This window comes from Theropithecus gelada, chromosome 11 (assembly GCF_003255815.1).
Source record: "Theropithecus gelada isolate Dixy chromosome 11, Tgel_1.0, whole genome shotgun sequence".
Taxonomy (NCBI): domain Eukaryota; kingdom Metazoa; phylum Chordata; class Mammalia; order Primates; family Cercopithecidae; genus Theropithecus; species Theropithecus gelada.
The window spans coordinates 115,628,032-115,650,252 of record NC_037679.1 but is presented as its reverse complement, the minus strand read 5'-3'; the positions used below and the strand labels follow the sequence as shown (position 1 = coordinate 115,650,252).

Below are 22,221 nucleotides of genomic sequence, written 5' to 3'. Positions count from 1 at the left end.
TTCTGTTAGTGATCATGTGAAATGCTTAATAATGTTTCTAATTCACAATTAGCTTGGAATTAAAATTTTAATTCAGGAGCTTCTCAAAAGGCAAAATACCGTGCTCCTTTTCAGAATGTAAGTAATTTTTTCTTCAATGCTATGCTTACGTAGGAATTATAAAATAAAGAAAATCAAACTGATAAAATTAAATCAATTTGCGAGTAAGCTATAACCTCATTTGTGCTGGGTAAGAGAAGGCAAGGTAGAGAACCACAATGTAAATGATTTTTAAAATAAAGACATCTGTAAAATGATAAAAACAATTCCTTGTGGATTTATACTCTCTAGTTTAAAAGTGTCAAGACTATTGAAGAAACATTAACAAAGAAAAAGTAATGGTTTTGAAGACTAGTTCTTTAAGATCTTGACGAATCAAGCCAACTGATTGCCGGGTAAATGGCAGTGATGACCTGTGTAATTTAAAGGATCTGAAATTATGACATGTGTTGTGATATATAACATGCTTATTTTTCATTTTGTGTTTATTATTACATACCTATTACGGTAACCTAAAGGATTTGAAATAATAACCAGAATGTGGTTATTTCCATTACTTCCTTCTTTTGGCTAATCGGAGCCAGCATAATCTCAAAATTAAAGGCATTATATATGGCATGCATTCTGATTTTTCACCTTATACTAACTGTTCAAAGTTCTCATGTGTATGCATTCATAAAATCAAAATTAAAAGTCAATTTTGCCTATGTAGAAGTGGACAGAATGCATATAAGAGAACAAAGCACAGTCTTTTTCTCTATAGTTTAGTGAGAAAGAATCTAGGAGGACAGAAACCTTATTACAGAGAAGTGAAGTATTTTATGAGTACCTGTTTCTGTTGTTTCCTTTTAAATATTTTTTTATTCTTTTCCTCAGAGATCTTTATCCTGAAATGAGTACCTGTTTTTAATGTCCTTTTTCTAGTCACAAATTTTTCCAGTCCAGTTTTTAAATATGCCCAAAGTTCCTGGGAACAGAACCATCTCTATTACATGTGAATCCCACAGTATGCGTTAAAATAAAAGTTTTCTCTAGAGAGTGGGCAGGAGCTCAAGGACATAGCTTATGGGTGGATAAAACTGGAGGGGGCCTCTTAGCACTAGGAATCAGTCCAGAAGGTCTCTGCATGAGTTCCCGCACCTTAGCAGAGCCCCTTCTCCTTTCTTCTTTTCTCATCATTTAACAAACATTAATGGAGCACTGTTTCCTGGGCACTGCGAACACGCCAGTGAAACTAAGTTATTTTATGGATCTTATAATCAGTAGCATGTGTGCTATCTCAGGGTTTAGAACAGTGCCTGGTACATAGAAAATACTCAATGGATTTTTTTGAATAAAAGAATACATTTATTTTTCAATCCCTAAGCTGCCTTTAATACTTACTTTCTATCATTTCCATTTCAAGGGGAAGGGAAGTGTTTTTGTGGAGAGGTCCCCACAATGTGATTTACCCAAGTTGGTATCATCTTCAATATATCTTTATTTTAGTATTATCATAGCCTGGTATGGTTAGAGATTTTCATATAGATGGATAATTATTGTGTTTATTCCTAAGAGTACATTGCCACTACAGTTTCTTTAAATTTAATGGTTTGAATTTTTACTTCCCTGCATTTCATAGTAGTGATATGAGGTATCTTAGAGATCATGCATCCCACTCCTCCACTTCATAGAGAAAATTGATTCATAGAGGCATCTAATGATCAAGCAAATAGCAGAGTTAGAACCAGGATTTAGGTCTTCTCCAAGGCCAATTCACTTTTTTACTATTATGTAAGAATTAAATATTATAACCTCGGTTTTCAAAGGAAATATGCTATAGATGTAAGAACACAGAACTTGCAGTCAAAGGTCATGGATTTCTGAAACTTTTTGAAAAAGAACCCCTAAAATTGAATAACAGTGTCTTCATGAATAAAATGAATGTTATATTCTCCAGTTTTCTTACCATGTTTTCTGGCAAACAAGGAAGTGTATTCACATCTAAGAAAACAAGAGGTTTCTTAGGAGAAAAATCCCTTGCTGCCAGAATTTTGTCCATGAACAACGGAAATGTGAAAAACATAACAGATGAGACAGTCACAGTTAGTTCTGGGTACTAATTCTCACACCTCAAAATAACCTTTTTCATTTGTTAATATTAACTTTGAAATTTATTGCTTTTATTCATTAATCCATTTTATTATTCGGTGCGGATTCATCAAGTGTCTATTAGGTATCAGGCACCGAGAGGCGAGGGAGATAGAGTTAAGAATACAGAACTGATTCTTTTTTTTTTTTCTTGAGACGGAGTCTCACTCTGTCGCCCAGGCTGGAGTTCAGTGGCGCGGTCTCCGCTCACTGCAAGCTCCGCCTCCCGCGTTCACGCCATTCTCCTGCCTCAGCCTCCCGAGTAGCTGGGACTACAGGCGCCGGCTACCTCGCCCGGCTAATTTTTTTGTATTTTTAGTGGAGACGGGGTTTCACCGTGTTCGCCAGGATGGTCTCCATCTCCTGACCTCGTGATCCGCCCGTCTCGGCCTCCCAAAGTGCTGGGATTACAGGCGTGAGCCACCCTGCCCGGCAGAACTGATTCTTAATCTTCAAGAATTTACAGATTTGTAGAAGGTAGACATTGAACATACAATACAGTCAAATGTGAGGAATGTGAGACTAAGGGAACCAGGTGTCCTAAGACTACACAGTGTACCGTATAGTGGTTTCTAACCTAGTTACCTAGAGGTTTGGGAAAAGCCTCTCTAATGACCAGATGTTTGAGTTGACACTTGAAGGATGCATAGCTAAAGGGGAGAAAGCGTTCTATGTGAGAGAACTATATATGCCAAGACGCAGAAGTGTTCTCTGTTCGAAGATATGAGTGGGGCTCAGAGACGGAAAAGGAGAGGAGTATGAGAGAAGATGGGCGAGACCTGCAGGGACTAGACTGTGAAACTCAACGGTAGTTAATAGCCTTAAGGAGTTTTGTTTCCAGGCTATGACTAATGAATGGGGAGTCACTGAAATTCTATGCATAGTAGTGGGAAGTGCTAAGTAGTCAGATGTGTTTTGGAAGAAGCACTGTTACCAGCTGAGGGAGAGGAGAGTAGGGAAATTAGACTGTAGTGTGACCTAGGATGGAAATTTTGCCCAAATGTAGGGGGAAAGATGTTTACTCTCTCCTTTGCCCAGGTCTTACTACAATCGTTTCTTCTGCACAGACTTGCTCAGAACATTACAGACTATGGAGAAATTATCTTGTTAAGGATATTTACACTCATTAAAAAAGTTTAGTAAATATTGTAGCACATAATGAAAGTTAATTTAAGAGTTGTAAAGACTTGCGCAATGTAGTCCCTAAAAAAATGCTTCCCTCTTAAAATGGACTAGAAACAATTTGTTTTTGCCTAAGCCAACGTGTTGCTGGACATAATACTTTACCTGCTTCCTCCTGAAACTGGACACTACACCTCTCAGTTACATGGTACAAGTGGCACAGGGAAGAATTCAGAACACTATAGTCAAAGTGTTTATGGAAGAAATTATAATCATGAGTCCACTCTCCTAAGACAGGAGTTCTAAAGGTGAGGACTTTGATATAAGTGAACTCAAGGAGTTTCTAAACCTTCAGAAAATCTATCTAAAAATTAGGTGCACGTGTATAAAAGTGCTTTTTTTTTCTGAGAAGAGGACTTCATACTTTCATCAGCTTCCTGAAGGCCCCTGTGATTGCCATAAAGCACAACTGCTGTAAAGTTTACTACTAAGCCACGGGGATCTTTTTTGTTAACACAGAAGTTTTCCAAATGGCTTTTCTCCAGAGCAGAATAAAAAGGATTCCATCCTTCCCAAGACCTAATGATGTTTATCTTTTGTGATACTGTTTCTGTTCTTCCTCTTTTTCTCCCACCCACCACCACTTTTAAAGATCTATCAAGGCCCAGGACCGTGATTCACACCTGTAATCTCCACACTTTTCAAGGCCGAGGCGGGAGAATTGCTTGAGATCAGGAGTTGGATACCAGCCTGGGGAACATAGGGAGACCCCGTTTCTACAGAAATTAAAAAAATTTCTGTAGCCGGCCGTGGAGGCTCACACCTGTAGTCCTAACTGCCTGACAGCCTAAAGCGGGAGGATCACTTGAGTCCACGTGTTCTCGTGAGGTTTCAGTGAGCAAGATTGTGCCACTGCACTCCAGCTTGGGTGGCAGAGTGAGACCCTGTGTCAAACACACAAACAAAAGCAATAAGTTCCATCAATTTGTTCCTCCATTCCTTCACTTACTCTCTGGCTGTCTACAGCCTATGGGCTCTAAAGTCAGACTGCCTGATCTGGAATTCCAACTCCACCATCACCTAGGTAAAGTTGAGATTTATTGCATAGCCTCTCTGTGCCTCAGTTTCTCCATCTATAAAATAAAGATAACACCATCCACCTGTAACAATGTTGTGAAAATTAAAAGAAATACCAATTGTAAATCACTCAGAACTGTGCCTAGCATTTAATAAACACTCTGTGGGTATTAACTTATTTCTTTATCAAATGTATTCATAATATGAGGAAGTTAGCTCATGTATTGTCATACCAGCTTTCACTTTGAATGAGTCCATAATTGCATTTTTAAACACAAAAGCAGAAAGAATAGGAAAAAATATATATACATCAATTTTACTTCAATCATGGGATACATAGTAATTAAGATTTCTTTGCCCTAATTACTGGTGTGGATAAGCCAGTGGGCTGTATCAATGGCATCTCAAGCTGTTATCACACCATGTGAAACACACAGCCTATGTAAAAACTATGCTTGGCTGCACAGCTTCAAGGAAAGCACCAGTCTACTCACTTCTTTTTCATTCAGCATGCCATATCTAGGCCCCTTTCATATAAAATATTTGGAGCTGCCATTGTAGGTATAATTGGTGGCAGTGCAGGTGGTCTTGTTCAAAGTTTGAGTATCACCTCCCGCTGCCAAGACTGCAGCTGCTTTGATTTTAACAGAGTATCTAGAAAAGTACTGGGAACACAAATATTTGCTGACCATTGTCCCAAGTAGCACCTAATCTCCTTGCTACCAGACCTCATAAAATGATGTTCTAACTGTATAATGACTCCCTCTGCTTCTGCAACTGTGTTTTGGAACAGGAGGGTCAGATTAGTAGCCACACATACTGAAATAGTCATATGACTTCCAAAGTCTGTAATTTTTAAGCATGTACTAAATAGTGAAGTTTCTCCATATGTGTATAATATGTATATATGCATGTATACATATATAAAGAGACAGAGATGGAGAGAGATGGGGGGAGAGAGAGAGAGCGAGAGAGAGGCAGGAAGAGAGATCCTTATTTTGGTTGATATCTATTCTATACTTCTTTGGAATAGTGATTTTTAGTAAATTGGCAGTGTTGCCAGATGCCAGCTTAGGGTTTTAACCACCTCATTGTTATATGTACCATGGTAGTTCATCTTTTTTTTTCAGGTGAAAAGTGTGATACTTTGTCCTCACACTACGCATAGCCCCCATGTTGTTCCAGGAAAATAGAATCAATAAAATACAAAGTACTTGTTTGAAATTGAAGGTTAAGTTCAAATTCAGTGACCCATGCTGTGGTAAAACGATCATTCATTAATGATATTAAGTGTTTTCTTTTTTAATGTCAGAATAAAACTATTCATTTGCAGATTTAAAAAAATAAACGTGTATGTAAATCTCCTTGGGGTATACTTCGAATTTGAAAATAGGAATGACCCTGTCTCTATGGTGTTGCGTTCACTTGTATTCTAGCTTGCTAAGAGAGAAGTTTGGAGCAAATTGTGCTTTGTAAATAGTAAAAACTGAGGCAAACTGTAGCACAAAGTGTGCTATATAAACAGTAAAAACTGAGGTAAAAATATATGGAGGGAAAAAAGGCTAAAATGGTGTTGGAATATAAGAAATGGCAGTAAAAGAAGCTCCTCATAGCAAGACCGTACAGGGAAATGTCTGCAGGGACAAAGATTTATTTGCAATCAGGCCTCAACCAATATGGGATCGACTTTCTTTTATTGATATATAACATGTGCTTATATTTATCAGGTACATGTGACATTTGGTACATGCGTATAATGTGTAATGATCAAGTAAGGTATTTGAGGTATTCATCACCCCAATATTTATCATTTCTATGTGTTGGGAACATTTCAAGACCTCTCTTCTAGTATTTTGAAATATACAGTATATTGTTGTTAACTGTAATCACCCTACGTTGATATTGAACATCAGAACATATTCCTTCTATCTAACTGCCTGTTTGTTTCCGTTACCCAATTTCTCTTCATCTCCCTTCCTCCCACAACGTACACACCCTTCTCTGCCTCTGGTATCTATCATTTACTCTCTTCCTGCATGACATCAACCTTTTTAGCTCTCACGTATCAGTGAGAACATGCAAAATTTGTCTTTCTATGCCTGGCTTATTTCACTTAATGTAATGACTTCCGGTTTCATTCATGTTACTGCGAATGACAGGATTTTATATTTTTATGGCTCAATAATATTCCATTGTGTGTATATACCACATTTTCTTCATTCATCCATTGATGGACACTTAGGTTGATTCCATATCTTTGCTAATGTGAATCGTGCTGCAATAAACAGTGTGGTACTGGTATCTGTTTATTATTCTGAATTCTTTTCCTTTGGATAAATACCCAGTAATAGGATTGCTGGATCTTATGATAGTTCAATTTTTAGTTTTTTGGTAAATCTACATACTGTTTTCCATAGTGGCTATACTAATTTGTATTCTTACCAATAGTGCCTAAGAGTTCCTTTTCCTTCACCTCCTTGCCAGCATGTGTTATTTATTTATTAATTTATTTAAATCATGACGATTCTAACTGGCATAAGATGATATCTCATTGTGGTTTTGATTTGCATTTCCCAACGATTAGTAATGTTGAGCATTTCCCCATACCCATTGTGCATTTGTATGTCTTCTTTTGAAAAATGTCTATTCATATCCTTTGCCCATTTTTTAATGAGATTATTTGTTTTTCCACTGTTGAGTTGTTTGAGTTTCTTATATATTCTGGAGATTAATTCCTTGTCAAATGAACAGTATGCAAATATTTTCTCACATTCAACAGGTTGTCTCTTCACTCTGTTGATCGTTTCCTTTACTGCTCAGATGTATTTTAGCTTAATATAGTCCCATTTGTCTATTTTTGCTTTGTTTCCTGTGCTTTTGAGGTCTTAGCTGTAAAATCTTTGCCCAAACAATGTCTTGAAGTGTCTTCCTTATGTTTTCTTTTAGTAGTTTTATAGTTTTGAGTCTTATATTTAAGTGTTTAATCCATCTTGAGTTAATGTTTTATATGGCAAGATATAGAGGTTGTATTAGGCCATTTTTGCATCACTATAAAGAAATATCTGAGGTTGAGTAATAATAAAGAAAAGAGGTTTAATTTGCTTATGGTTCCACAGGCTGTTTAGGAAGCATGGCACCCACATCTGCTTGGCTTCTGGTGAGGCCTCTGGAAGCTTTTATTCACATCAGAAGGCAAAGCAGAGAAGGCACATCACATGACAAGAGAAAGAGCAAAGGAGAGAAGAGGAAGATCCCAGACTTTCTTTCCTTCCTTCCCTTCCTTCCTTCCTTCCTTCCTTCCTTCCTTCCTTCCTTCCTTCCTTCCTTCCTTCCTTCCTTCCTTTCCTTCTTTCTTCCTTTTATTATTTTATTTATTTTCTTGAGACAGTCTCACTCTGTTGCCCACAATGGAGTGCAGTGGTACAATCTTGGCTCATTGCAACCTCCATCTCCCAGGTTCAAGTGATTCTCATGCCTCTGCCACCTGAGTAGCTGAGACTACCACACCTGGCTAATTTTTGCATTTTTAGTAGAGACGGGATTTCGCCATGTTGGCCAGGCTGGTTTTGAGTTCCTGACCTCAAGAGATCTGCCCACCTTGGCCTCCTAAAGTGCTGGAATTACAAGCGTGAGCCACCACAACTGGCCCGAGACTCTTTTAAACAGATATGTGAACTAAATGAGCAAGAACTCACTTATCACTAAGGAGATGATGCTAAGCCATTCATGAGGGATCCTATCCCATGATCCAACCACCTCCTGACAGGCCCCATCTCCAACATTGGGGATTACATTTTTTTTGAGACTTATATGAAATATTTTAATTTTTAAAAATTATATATATATATATATATTTAATTTTTCCATAAGTTATTGGGGTACAGGTGATATTTGGTTACATGAGTAAGTTCTTCAGTGGTGATTTGTGATATTTTGGTGCACACATCACTTGAGCGGTATACTGCACCCTATTTGTAGTCTTTTATCCCTTACCCTCCTCCCACCCTTGCCCGCAAGTCGCCAAAGTCTATTGCATCATTCTTATGCCTTTGCACCCTCATAGCTTAGCTCCCACCTATCAGTGAGAACATACAATATTTGATTTTCCATTCCTGAGTTACTTTTAGAATAATAGTCTCCAATCTCATCCAGGTCACTGCGAATGCCGTTAATTCATTCTTTTTTTGTGGCTGAGTAGTCTTATATCATGTATACATACACCACAGTTTCTTTATCAACTCGTTGATTGATGGGCATTTGGGTTGGTCCCACGATTTTGCAATTGCGAATTGTGCTGCTATCACATGCGTGTGCAAGTATCTTTTCCTGTAATGACTTCTTTTCCTCTGGGTAGATACCCACTAGTGGGATTGCTGAATCAAATGTAGTTCTACTTTTAGTTATTTAAGGAATTGTGACAGTTTTCCATAGTTGTTGTACTAGTTTACATTCCCACCAGCAATGTAGAAATGTCTCTTTCATATCATGAATTATTCTTCTGATTTCTTTTTGTGTATCTGAGTTCTCTTGTGTCTCACTGAGCTTCCTTAATATCAACATTTTGGATTCTTTTTTCTAGAATTTTATAAATGTCTTCTTTTTTTTCCACTGGCATATGTTGCTGAAGAATTATTAAATTCCTTTGGGGGTGTCATATTCCTTCACCTTTTTATGTTTATTTTGCTCTAGCATTGATATCCATGCATCTGGTGTAACGATTGCTGCTTCCAATTTTGTAAATTTGTTTTTGCAGGGGAAGACTTTTTCCTGAAGATATATCTTGGTGTTGACTGAGTAGGGCACGTTGGTTTTGATTTCTAGGTGCATACAGTAGCATAGTCTTCATATTATTTGTTTCAGTTGCCAACAGTATCAGCAGTGTCTGTGATTTTTTCAGTGGCTTAGGGTGCAGCTGTTAGTGAAGGTGGTGATGAAGTTGTGCTGGAGACAGGAACATCAGGTAGGCCAGTCCTTGGCCCCAGTGGTAGTGGTATGCCTAACATTCCTGTCCTTGGGCCCCAGGGCTGTGTACACTGGCACTGATGGTAATGAGTCTAGTTGGGTTGATTCTTTGGCCTTCAGGCAGTTTGCTTGGGTGCCAGTAGTGGCCATAGTAGGCTGGGCTGGTGTGCGGGTCCTCAGGTTTCTAGGCAGTGGGTGTGGTGTGGGTGATGGCTGTAGCAACTGCAAGACAACTTTCTGGCTCCCAAGCAGTCTGTACTGGTGTTGCTGGTGGCTGCAAGGGCTGGATGAGCCAATCTTCAGACCCACAGGTGGCACATGCAGGTGGTGCCAGTTGTGATGGCAATGGCAGATTGGGTAGGCCCATCATCAGGCTCCTGGGAGGACTGTTTAGGTACTAGTTGTGGTGGATGGGACAAGGCTGTCTTTGGTAGAGTGTAGTTAGCATCTATGAAAGGTTCCCAGACTGCTTGCTTAGGCATTGAGGAAGGCAAAACCAGGCTGGGTTTTCCTGTCCTCAGGCCACTCAATGGTGTATGTGGACACTGGCTGTCATACGCTGGAGTGCAGTGATCCTCAGGCCCCCAGCAGAATGCCCGAGTGAAGTAGTAGCTACTGCATTGCTGCCCTGCTCTTGATAGGGTGCAGGGTATGTTGCTTTCAGTGGCAGCAGCCATAAACGGGTGGCTTGTGAGCATGTGTTACAGCCCTAGATGGTGGTTGCAAGTGGGGTAGCATTTTCTTTGGGAGCTTGTAAATGTGTAACAGCCCTGTTACAGGGGGTGGAGGAGTCCACTTCTAATGACACACATTTTATCCCTGGTGACAGCAGCCAGCAGTAGCACTCAGCTGTGGGTGGGGAATGTCAACAGGGCTTCAGGGATGAGGAGATGCAGATGATGTTGGGGTCTGAGGAAGACAACTGCAAGACAACTTTCTGGCTCCCAAGCAGAAACATCTGAGGAAAGATGTCATCTAGGTGGGGGTTGGGCTCTCAAAATGGCGCCTTGCTGCTCAGAAATGGGGATGGCAGGGGTGGGACCCAGTGAGATCTCCTTCTCTGGAGCAATGCCTTTGTGTGATTGCTGGGCAATTCCTTATGTGTGTCTCAAGGCCTGCATGGTCAAGGAACTCTCCTGTGGCTAGGATTGCTGGAGTCCATAATGCAGATGTGGACCACTGGGAGTCAGTCACTTACCTTTCCATGAACTGGGGAGCCTCTCTGGCCTCACAGAGGAAGCCTACTGGGTAGGCTTCCTTGCTTCCCTCCCCTTCATTGCCTTAGATGCTTCCTGTCACTTCTCTGTTGAATTCCAGAATTCTCTCTTATGTGGGATTTTCTACTTACTATTTTGGTTCTTTGTGGAGGAGGCGAGTATCAGATGCCTTTAGTCAGTCATCTTGAAGCCCCTTCCCTTGAAATTTTTAAAGCTATATGTTTTTATTTCTAATAGACTGAGAGAGCATAATCATAGTTTACACACTCCAAGGCTATATGGGGAACTATCTGAAGGCCTCAGCTGAGTAAAAGAAGTAGCAAATTAATTAACTATGTTTATCTTTTCATTTCATTTCCCAAATCAAATCATTTGTTTCTTCAAATAAAGAATTTCTATTCCCCCTTATGTTCTTTAGTAAATAAAAGTGTTAGCATCTACCAAAGTGTATATGAATTTGAAATACATAATCTAGCAAACAAGAATGTTTTAAGATCTCTGAGCAAGATGCATAGTTGCAAATAAAAAGAGTTTTCAAGGATAAAGCATGTAAATAAAACATCTAATAAACATGTACCATCAGAAACTTATGATATATTCTCCTGGAGAAGATGAAGAAAATAAGTCTACAGAAGAGGATAAATTCTTTGGAAATTTTGCATTTTTGTGGATAGTGGTTTTGAAGAAAGCGTAGATATATTTAAATATGTTGCTAAGATGTGACTCCCACACTTTAAAGAAAAGTTCTTCATTTTAGTTGCCCTTGTAAATTGGCTAAGTTTATTTTTCCTCAACGAATAATTTTGATGGTTTCTAAAATCGTCCAGAATTTGAGGAAATACTTAGATGTAGTAGATAACATCAATTTATGTTAACTTAGATTTATTGTTGGATGGTTAAGTGCATCATGTCTGTTCTTGTCCACTCTAAAAGTTTCTGCTTGCAAGTTTTATATATCCTCCTCATGTGTTCTGTTCTGTCCTCATCACGTGGCATTTGAACCGTGGTTTGATAGTGTCCTTATTATCAGACTCTGCTCAATGACGGTTTAAACTTTTTTTGATACAGTAAAAAACTTTTCCTTAAAGATGAAATTCTTAAGGACAACTAGCTTGTGTAGACTCATATGAAAATTGCTTGGATTTTGGAGTTACTTTAGCTCTTCTCTTTTGTAAATTAATGAATCCTATGGTACCATATAATAGCATCAACATCTGCCTTTTGTGTCTCACCTTTCGAAGGGCAATTTTCCAAAAAGTATATTTTGCACGGCTCAGGCTTAAAGTAATGTCTCCAGATGTCGTTCTACCTTGTGGCCACTGATTGTGACTATTGGTAAGATTTACTGTGTAAAGTATAAGTTACTGGAATAATCCATTTAAGAAATATAGTAGCTATCAAAACCTGTAGTCTGATGAATTGGAATATGTTTTGAAAGACAGCAGTGAAAAATGAGAAGTAATATATAAGTAATAAAATTGCTCTTTGCAATTGAGTTGAAGATTGATGCCAGGATCTTATTACCTCCAGGATTTCACAAAGGACTTCTTGAGTCATTCCGTTGCTCTAGCTCATGAACAAAGTATTGCTCAAGTAATTGACAGACTAATTTGTGTATTCTCACATGTGATTATTGTTTAGCGCTGTCACGGGAAATATCCTGCCTAAGTTTACTGGAGGTCTTCCTCCCTTTACCCCTCCCTATATCCTTCTACCTGGTTATCCTTTTTAATCCTATTACTCTTTCCTTGCACACTCTACTCCAATTTAGAGCCTGGGCTCTAACCATTACCTCTGCCTAAAAATTTCTCTTCATGACATCCATTTGCCCAATTTCTTCACCCTTTGTAATTACCCCATTGAATGACATTTTACTTGCTCAATTTTTGCCTTTCCAATCAGATCTAATTTATTTTATATTTTTAAAATTTATTTATATATATTTAGGAAGTACGTACTAGTTCATTATCATGCTGTTTATAAAGACATACCCAACACTGGGTAATTTATAAAGAAAAACATTTAATTGGCTCACTGTTCTGCAGGGCTGGGGAGGCCTCGGGAAACTTACAATCATGGCAGAAGGAGAAACAAACATGTCCTTCTTCACGTGGCAGCAGCAAGTAGAAGTACCAAGCAAAAGGGGGAAAAGCCCCTTATAAAACCATCAGATCTTGTGAGAACTCACTATCATGAGAAGAGTATGAGCATAACCTCTTCTATGATTCAGTTACCTCCCTCCAAATCCCTCCCACAACATGTGAGGATTATGGGAACTACAATTCAAGATGAGATTTGGGTGGGGACACAGCCAAGCTGTATCAGGGTACAAGATCAGGTTTCTTACATACATATGTTGCATAGTGGTGAAGTCTGAGCTTTTAGTGGACCATCACCTGAAAAGTGAACATTGTGTCCAATCCATAGTTTTTCAATCCTCACCATACTCTTATCCTCCCATCTTTCTTTAGTCTCAAGTGTCTATTATTTCATTCTATATGTCTATGGGTACCCATCGTTTAGCTCCCACTTAGCTCTCACCAAGTGAGAACATACCGTGTTTGACTTTCTGTTTCTGAGTTATTTCACTGCGGGTAATGTCCTCCAGTTCTATCCATGTTTCTACAAAAGACATGATTTCATTCTTTTTTATGGCTAATAGATATATATTAACATATTAATATATACATATATAAATACACACATATACACCACATTTTCTTTATCCAATCATCCATTGATAGACATTTAGGTTGATTCCACATCTTTGCTATTGGAAACAGTGCTACTTTGAACATACTAATGCAGATATCTTTTTAAATATGATTTCTTTCACTTTGGGTCCATACCCAGTAGCAGGGTTGCTGGATCGAATGGTAGTTCTGTTTCTAGTTCTTTCAGAAATCTTCATACGGTCTTTCATAACGTTTGTACTAATTTACATTCTTACCAACAGTGTATAAGCATTTTCTTATCTTCACATCCTCACCAACATCTGCTGTTTTTAAACTTTATAATGATAGCCATTCTGACTGGCATAAGGAGGTATCACATGGTGGTTTTAATTTGCTTTCTATGATTATTAGTGATGATGAGCATTTTTTTCACATTTATTTGCCACTTGTATGTCTTCTTTTGGAAAATGTCTGCTCAGGACCTGAGCTCACTGTATTTGTCAGGGTTCTCTAGAGAGACAGAACAAATAGGAGAAACACAGGTAGTAGGTAGATAGATAGATAGATAGAGACAGACATAGACATATATATATATAGATATAGATTACTCTGTGGATTCGGTCTTTTGTGGTGCAGAAGCATTTTAGTTTAATTAAGTCCCATTTGTCTATTTTTGCTTTTGTTGTGTTTATTTTTGAGGACTTGCTCATAAATTTGTTGCCTAGGCCAGGTCTAATTTTTAATCCTCTTTTAGAGCCTGTCTTTCCCTCCAAGCTAAATATTATTTTACCCCCATTTGACACATGAGCTAATTGAGACTTCTATCAGTTAAGTAAGTTGACTAGTTCAATATAAGTTGTTTCTAATTTTTTGCCATTATAATGCTTCAGTAAACATCCTTTTCACACTCTCCTTAATTTTCCCCCAGGTCAATTTTCTATATGTGGACTTGCTGGATCCAAGGGTGTGCATATTTTCCAAATGTATCCATATTTTCTGGTTTCGTGTTTTAATAGAGGTAGCAGCAATATCAGAGGGGAGAATTAAGCAATGATTCTAGTGTAGCAGGACAAGCTGCAGACTAAACCCCTCAGACACCGAGTTAAAGAAGGAAGGGCTTTATTAGGCTGGGAGCTTTGGCAAGACTCACATCTCCAACAACTGAGCTCTCCGAGTGAGCAATTCCTGTCCCTTTTAAGGGCTTACGACTCTAAGGGGGTACATGACTGTGGGCTGCATGCACTGGTAATCAGAGTGGAACAGAGCAGGACGGGGATTTTCACAATGCTTTTCCATACAATGTCTGGAATCTATAGATAATATAACCGATTAGGTATGGGTTCGATCTTTAACCAGGCCCGGGGTGCGGCGCCAGGGTGTTTGCCTGTGAATTTCATTTCTGCCTTTTAGTTTTTACTTCTTCTTTCTTTGGAGGCAGAAATTGGGCATAAGACAATATGAGGGGTGGTCTCCTCCCTTACTAGGAAGGGAGAAATACCATGTGAGAATGAAATATGTATCTGTGTTATTGGATTTGACATCAGGGTTGGACCAAGCATCTTCTATGAACATCTATAAGCACTTTCTCCTCATCAAAAGGTACCTTAGTTGGTGCTTTAAAAGATAAATGACTATTTAGCTTAGGAGATTTCCTCATAATTGAAAACCACAGCAGCTGTTATTTGAACATGCCTGAGCCCCTTCTGGACCACTGTTGGAGAAGGAGGAAGAGAGGTGAAAGTGATTTCTGATGCTGAAGGCATGTATGATGACAATGGGTATTTGTCCTAACTTTGACACTACAAAGTGACTGGAGCTTTAAGCAAGTTAGTGTTTTGCTACAATTGTCTTTTCAGACTTTTTTTTGAAGTATTTTACCTCTTTGCTGCTGCCAGCCTGCTGTTCTTTCACATGTACCTGGAAGGGACTTTAAAATACGCACAGAATTGAACAAAGCAGTAACCGTTCGTTGGTGTCCCTTAACAATATGTTAAACACTATTCTTTTTGAAAGGTAAATAAATCCTTGGGCTTAGTGGATCCTAAATGCTAATTTAAAAATCTGAACTCATTTTCATCCCTTTTCACTTTGAACGAATCGCTAACCTGAATGATAATGGAAACTTTTTTCCTTTTAACAGTTGGAGGCATCTATACTGTGATTCAGACAAAGGCCAAAACAACAGCAGATGAATGGGGAGACAACTATTTTCTGATAGGTCCATATTTTGAGCATAATATGAAGACTCAGGTGGAACAATGTGAACCTGTAAATGATGCTGTCAGAAGAGCAGTGGATGCAATGAATAAGCATGGCTGCCAGGTAAAGGAACTGACGCTTTACTTGGCAATTCTCAGTAAACTTATGGGAAAAAAGACTGCAATTAACATGAACTCACAAGAGAAGACCATTCACCTACTTAGAGAAAAATAGTAGGTTTGTGAGAAAGATAATGAACTTCCTTTTAAATGGATTGCATTTGAGACACCTTGTGAAACCAAGGAGGAAGGATAAGTGGTTTGGAGTTCAGCAGAAGCTATAGTGTAAACATGTTTTTGAGGAAGTCATTTGTACATAAACTGAAGTCAGGAGTGTTGTTAAAATTATTCTGTGGAAATGTTTAGACATGGAGCAAAGGTTTTCAACCAACCCTTGTGGAATGTCAGCATGTTAGGGCATCTACATTAAAAGAAGCTAGATATTGCAAATGTAGAAGCAAAGCTAATGATGTAGAACCAAGGATGTTCACGTCTTAATCCTCAGAAGCTGTGAATATGTTACCTTTTATAGCAAATGGAATATTGCAGATGTGATTAACTTAGAGATTTTGAGAAGGGGAGATAATCCTGAATTATCTAGGTGGGCCCAAAGTAAACATAAGGGTCCTCATAAGAGGGAGGCTGTAGAATTAGAATCAGGCAGGAGATGTGACAATGAAAGCAGAGGTTGAAGGGCGCTACTTTGTAGATGGAGGAAGAGGCCACAAGGAATATAGGTGGCCTATAGAAGTAAGAAAAGGCGGCCAGGCACGGTGGCTCATGCCTGTAATCCCAGCACTTTGGGAGGCCAAGGCGGATGGATCACCTGAAGTCAGAAGTTCAAGACCAGCCTGGTCAACATGGTGAAACCCCTGTCTCTACTAAATATACAAAATTAGCCGGGTGTGGTGGCAGACATCTGTAATCCCAGCTACTTGGGAGGCTGAGGCAGGAGAATCACTTGAACCCGGGAGGCAGAAGTTGCAATGAGCCGAGATTGTACCATTGCACACCAGCCTGGGCAACAAGAGTGAAACTTCATCTCCAAAAAAAGAAGAAGTAAGAAAATAGATTCTTCCTTGGAGACTACACCTGGAATGTGGCTCTATCAATACACTGACTTTAGTCTATTTTGAACGACTGACTTCAATATCTGTAAGATAATAAATTTGTTTTAAGCCACTAGGCTTCTGGTAATTTGTTACAGCTACAATAGGAATTGTGATATCAAATCAAGGGAGGAGAGAATTTTAAGTATGAAGAAGGGATTAAGTCAACAAAGGATTGATCCAGGGTCTGCTGGGTTTGGTAATATTTGGGCCATTTGTAACATAGGTAAGTACAGTTTCAGAAGAGAAAGGAAGGTTAAATCTCATTTCAATGGGTTAAAGAATAAACAAGTGGTAAGAAAAAAGATACAGAAGTTGTGATTACGAGATTTTTCTATGAAGATAAAATATAATAAAGTAGTTGCAGAATGACATGGTTTTGAGAATTGGTGTGTTATTAAATATGGGTAAGACCTGAGCATGTTTATTTGCAAAAGGGAAATACCTAGCAGACAGGGAAAAGCTAAAAGCTCAGAATAAATGGAAGATTGAAGAGAGTAAAGTCACTGAGAATGGGGAAGGGAACAAGATCCAAAGCAATACTGAAAGAATCATTTTTCACTTGTCTCACTCAAACAGGAAACAAGGATATCTGCAAATACTAGATACAAGTTAATGAAGAATTCAGGCCAATCTTACCCATGTTTTTGATGATCTTACTGAAGCAGGTGTTAAAGGTCATTTTATGAGAATTAAGAGGCAAATGTAGAAACTAGGGAAGTTCAAGAAAGAAGTTCTGAAAAAGTGTTCAAGGAATTTTTGGACATGTTTGAGATGTAGTCATGACTTTATAGTGGCACAAATACACACGTGTCTGACTTAGTCCAGGAGAGATCTGCAGTCTGAGTGACGGTGCAGGAAGTAGAATAGATGAAGATCCAGTGTTGTTTAATTTCACCATTCATACAGTGGGTCAACGTAGCCCAAGAATAGAAGGTAATTGTGAAAGTGATTGAATTAATAGTTTGATTGATGGGCCATTGCATTAGAATATATAGAAAAGGAAGGAATTAAATAAGGAATAGACAGGAAAGTAAGCAAAGCCAGAAAGAAGATGGTAATGTAGGACAAAATGGAGGGTTATGGGAACCGGAGATCTTAAAGGGGAGAAAGAAAGAATATATACACTGGCAGAAACAGAGTGACAGAAATGGAAGTACAAGAGTTCTAACTGGGTAGCAGAATGCTGAAGTGGAACATTTTAGAGAAGAAACAATTTGGGATTTGACAAGGAAAGAATGCAGTCATGATCTTGAGTAGCTGAAAGCAGATTGACATGAAAGTCTTTTAAGTCCATAAGGTCAAGTAACCATGAGGTTAAGTGTGCAAGATAAAAAATATGGCCTTTGAAGTTGCTTAGGATAAGGTCAAAAAGTAACCTTATCTTTGCTGAGCAAGGAAAGGTAATATTTTTGGATAGCATACATTTCAAAGGTGTTTTATGTGTAAATAAAGAATAAGGCTTTAAAAGTTTCAGTAGAATTTTAAAAATCAGTAACTTTCCTTCCTACTCATCCCAGGAATATAGTTTCTGGGGGTGAAAAAATGTGAAGTCTTCACTTGAGATGCTGTGTGGGTAGTGGTGTCTAGGAGGTGCACACAAGGTTTAAGGAGTGGAATGTATAATTTACAAGGGAACGTGAGATCCCAAAGAGTACCGGAAAACATTTCTTAGTGAAGGCAGCATAGAGAATGTTAGAAATGTGATAGAACAATGCCTATCGTACTATCAGGATGCAAATAAAGGAGATATTAGAAGGGGCTTACATTTGAAGTTCCTGTAAAGGAGGAGGTAGATGAGAAACACAGTGGAACTGACTGGTCTCAAGACTACATGGCCTCCTAGTGTAGGGATATTTTCATGTTGCAGCCAAGAACTGACTGGAGGTCAGTACCAATTGGCTTACATTCTCTATTTGTGTAATAGTGTCAGCTCTTCTTTATAATCTTAGCTTACGTATCATGTGACACATATTAGGCAGTCAGTAAACATTATATAGTAATATTACATGTTATTCACAGTGTTAAAATACATGAAGCAATGAATTTCCCGAGGAGAAAAACTATTGAAAAGTTGTTTGGGGCTCAGGAAAATTTCATCTTAAAAGGAAACAGTGGCATGATAAACACTGAATTATAAAGGAAACAACTGAAACATAATGAGGGTCTTTCAAGGTTGACCAAGGAACAGATGGGTGAGAAGCATCCCCACACATGTCTGGGTCCCCTGGTAGGAAATGATCAAATTGGGCTTTGAAGTCCTGCAAAATTCAGCCATGGGTGGAGTCATAAGTGCCAACATGTAAGCGATATGAATATATTTTATTTTCTAGAGAAGCCTGGATCCACATTCAAAGAGACTCTTAGCCTCTGCTGAGTTCCAGAAAGAGTTTGAAGTGGTTTATGAGGTTGTATATCATGTAATAGGAGAATAAACATAAAATAAAAATTAAGACAAAAGAACAAGTAAATTGCTGTAGAAATATGGAGACAAAAAAGGGAGTTAAAACTTGGATATTCAAGTGATGATATACACACAATTGGGAAAAAAAATGAGAGCACTAATCCATTAAAACTTGCAGAAGATAAAACATTGAGGAATCAACATCAATTTGAAGATTGTAATAGAATTATACTTTGAGCTGCTAGATTAAAGAGATAATGTATCTAGGGCAATGTGTTTAGTTAAACCTCTGATGGCAACCATATTGGGAAACATTTTGCATCACTTTTTTTTTTAATAGGAATAGCCAGATAAATCATACATATTGGTCTACAGAAATAGCTTTTTCTTCTAGCAAGAAATATTGTTAGTCCTGTTCCATAAAAGAAAATAAGTGACACTGGAGCCATTATATCCAACTACCCAGGTTTCAAAGCATTTCATTGCTCTGTCATAAAAGCAGAGACTGTAATATTAAACCCTATGAGTTCAAGGTCACAAGCAAGTAACTAAAGACAGATTAACAGAGATTACATGATCTAGATACATTGTTTTTAAATTTAATGAAGAGCAAGAATTTGGAGATTCTAGAAGAATGGATTTATGCCCATTCCAGCTTGAGGCTCAAACAGCAAAGGCTATATGTTATCAGTATTCTTTTCTAAGTAGCTTGTTTAATCTGCCATTGAGTACTACATAAAGTTTATATCCTCAGAGTGCAAATACATTGTCCTGTCTTGCATGACTTAATATCATACATGGCTATGTGTTCTTTATATGACAGGTGCATTTTGGAAGATGGCTGATAGAAGGAAGTCCTTATGTGGTACTTTTTGACATAGGCTTTTCAGCTTGGAATCTGGATAGGTGGAAGGGTGACCTCTGGGAAGCATGCAGTGTCGGCATTCCTTATCATGACCGAGAAGCCAATGATATGCTGATATTTGGATCTTTAACTGCCTGGTTCTTAAAAGAGGTATGGTTTATTATATAGTGATTCAACAGAGGAACAGCACAACTGCTTTCAGTGCCTAAAAATGATCCCATGATCTTTAAATGAAGGAAATTTTGAGATGATGCCATTATGGCTTGTCCTAATACAATTGAAAGAAATCTGAGAAAATGTTGAGCATTCTGGAAATTAAATGCCAGCCTTTGGAACAGTGTAATAATGATACTTATTACTATTTACCTCATGTCAAATTTAAATGGCATGATGTGTGTCAAACACCCAATTATATTGCCCAATATATAGATGATACTTAATATACATGCAAGAAAAACATGAAGTATAGAATCCTAAGAGTAGCAAATAGCTTAAGAAGCTATTTGTTTAATAAGCTCTCCAAGTGATCCTGATGTACACTACATGTGATAACCACTGTTTTAAGTTAATGCTCCAAATTTCCCAATTCTCTGCTCAGCCTTCTTGAATGCTGGTGTTTTGCTCTTTTCTCTATTAAGGAAATGAATTCTCACAGTGGAGTCAGTGTGAATGTTAATATTTTGTAAGGGCAAACAAAATAAGCTGTCTCTTTGTAAGGCAAAGAGACGGATGCCCACCTGATTTGGAACTAGACCCTGGGGTGGAATTATACCCCGATCTTCAGTGTGTTGCAAAGGTGCGATTTGATTTAAGGCATGTTTTTTATTAGCCTCTTTCTCTCTAATTCCATATTCTTAATAATATATCAGTTAAATTTTGTTGCCTTCAAGAAAAAGAAAACCCAAATAAGATAAATTCAAAACATGAAATCATTTATTATTTATTCTAAAATGATGTAATGGCATTTTATCTCTGTTTCTCAAAATCAAATATGCAAATACACACATGAAAATCATTGTAGGCTTTTAGAGTTTTCAAGTCATCGAGAATCCAAGTACTATTTATTAGAAAAAAATGATATTGTAAAAGTCACTTTTTCTTCATACGCATTTTTTTCATTATGATTGCTATATAGTTTTAAGCAACATTTGCTTTTCCATAACTGGGCCCCTACAAATAAAGAAGGCATTTTTATATTTTTATAGAAGTCTCTTCCTGGCCATTCCTTCAGCAAACATCAAAATGTACACAATAAATAAACACAAGTCTAGTCAATTAAAAAAAATTCAAGTAGTTTTTAAAAAGTAAACTTGTAAGTGAGTAGTCCCAATTGATTCAGCTGTTCAGCGATATCTTTAAGAATTTATTTATTCATCCAGTCAATAAATATTTTTTGAGTGCCAACTTTGCATTTATTCCATTTATTTCTTAATATTCATTACCTGTCATTAATATTAGTATTTATTCTTCTGTGGATACAAAAAATCTGCTCCATCACTGAAAGAGAGGATTAAGATATAAAAATATATGGGGTTAATGAACATGCCACTGAATCCTGTACTTATTCCTGCTAAATATTCATGCTCTATGTTTAGATTCCTTTAAATTGTAAAATATTTTATAGACACCATAACTCCACTTATAATGTGGACCATGATCACAATCAAACTTCATCAACAACTTTTCTGAATGCTTTTTTTTTTCTAATGTAGGTGACAGATCACGCAGATGATAAACATGTCGTTGCCCAATTCCATGAATGGCAGGCTGGAATTGGACTGATCCTTTCTCGAGCCAGGAAACTTCCTATTGCCACAATATTTACAACCCACGCTACACTACTCGGGAGGTATCTCTGTGCAGCAAATATTGATTTCTACAACCATCTTGATAAGGTAACTATTCCTTCCTCCTTCCCTCTTACTCACCCTTCTTTCAGATTGCTGAAGCTGAAAGATAAGTATTGATCTGTACATTTCATCTGCCAACCAGATGGCAGAAATGCCCTTTTAGCTAATCAATATTCATGACAAAGCTTCCCTTGGGTTGACAGACAGCTCATATAGCTCAACTTTGTTCAGAGTACACTAGAGTATAGAGGTGAGAGGCCTGATTTCTGTCCCGCTGTGGAACAATAGTTCCAGAGGGATATGGTAGGAGTAAAGACATGATGTCCGCCCAGGGTTGGGCCCTCGTTCTAGCCAAAGGCTATGGAAGTGCTGTGAACACCCTAGATCCACACACAGCTCTGAGTGGCAGGTAGAGAACTGGGATTTGAGACATACAAACTTGCACTGTGAGACTTACTTCCTCTATTTCTTCTATCCTCCAGGTAAACAATTGATTAAAAGCCACATTATAGG

At 38.0% G+C, this 22,221-nt stretch overlaps 1 protein-coding gene across 3 annotated transcripts in view; it reads left to right on the top strand.

Annotated features, from left to right (window-relative positions):
- Positions 1-22,221, top strand: part of GYS2 (glycogen synthase 2) — a 61,059-nt gene that overhangs the window by 1,122 nt on the left and 37,716 nt on the right. For 2 of the 3 annotated variants that reach the window (XM_025401917.1, XM_025401916.1), the window contains exons 2-4: positions 15,363-15,544; positions 19,817-20,008; positions 21,571-21,753. In XM_025401917.1, the coding sequence (XP_025257702.1) occupies positions 15,363-15,544; positions 19,817-20,008; positions 21,571-21,753 (557 nt within the window). The remainder of the gene's footprint in view (positions 1-15,362; positions 15,545-19,816; positions 20,009-21,570; positions 21,754-22,221) is intronic. The other variant, XM_025401918.1, reaches the window with a different exon arrangement.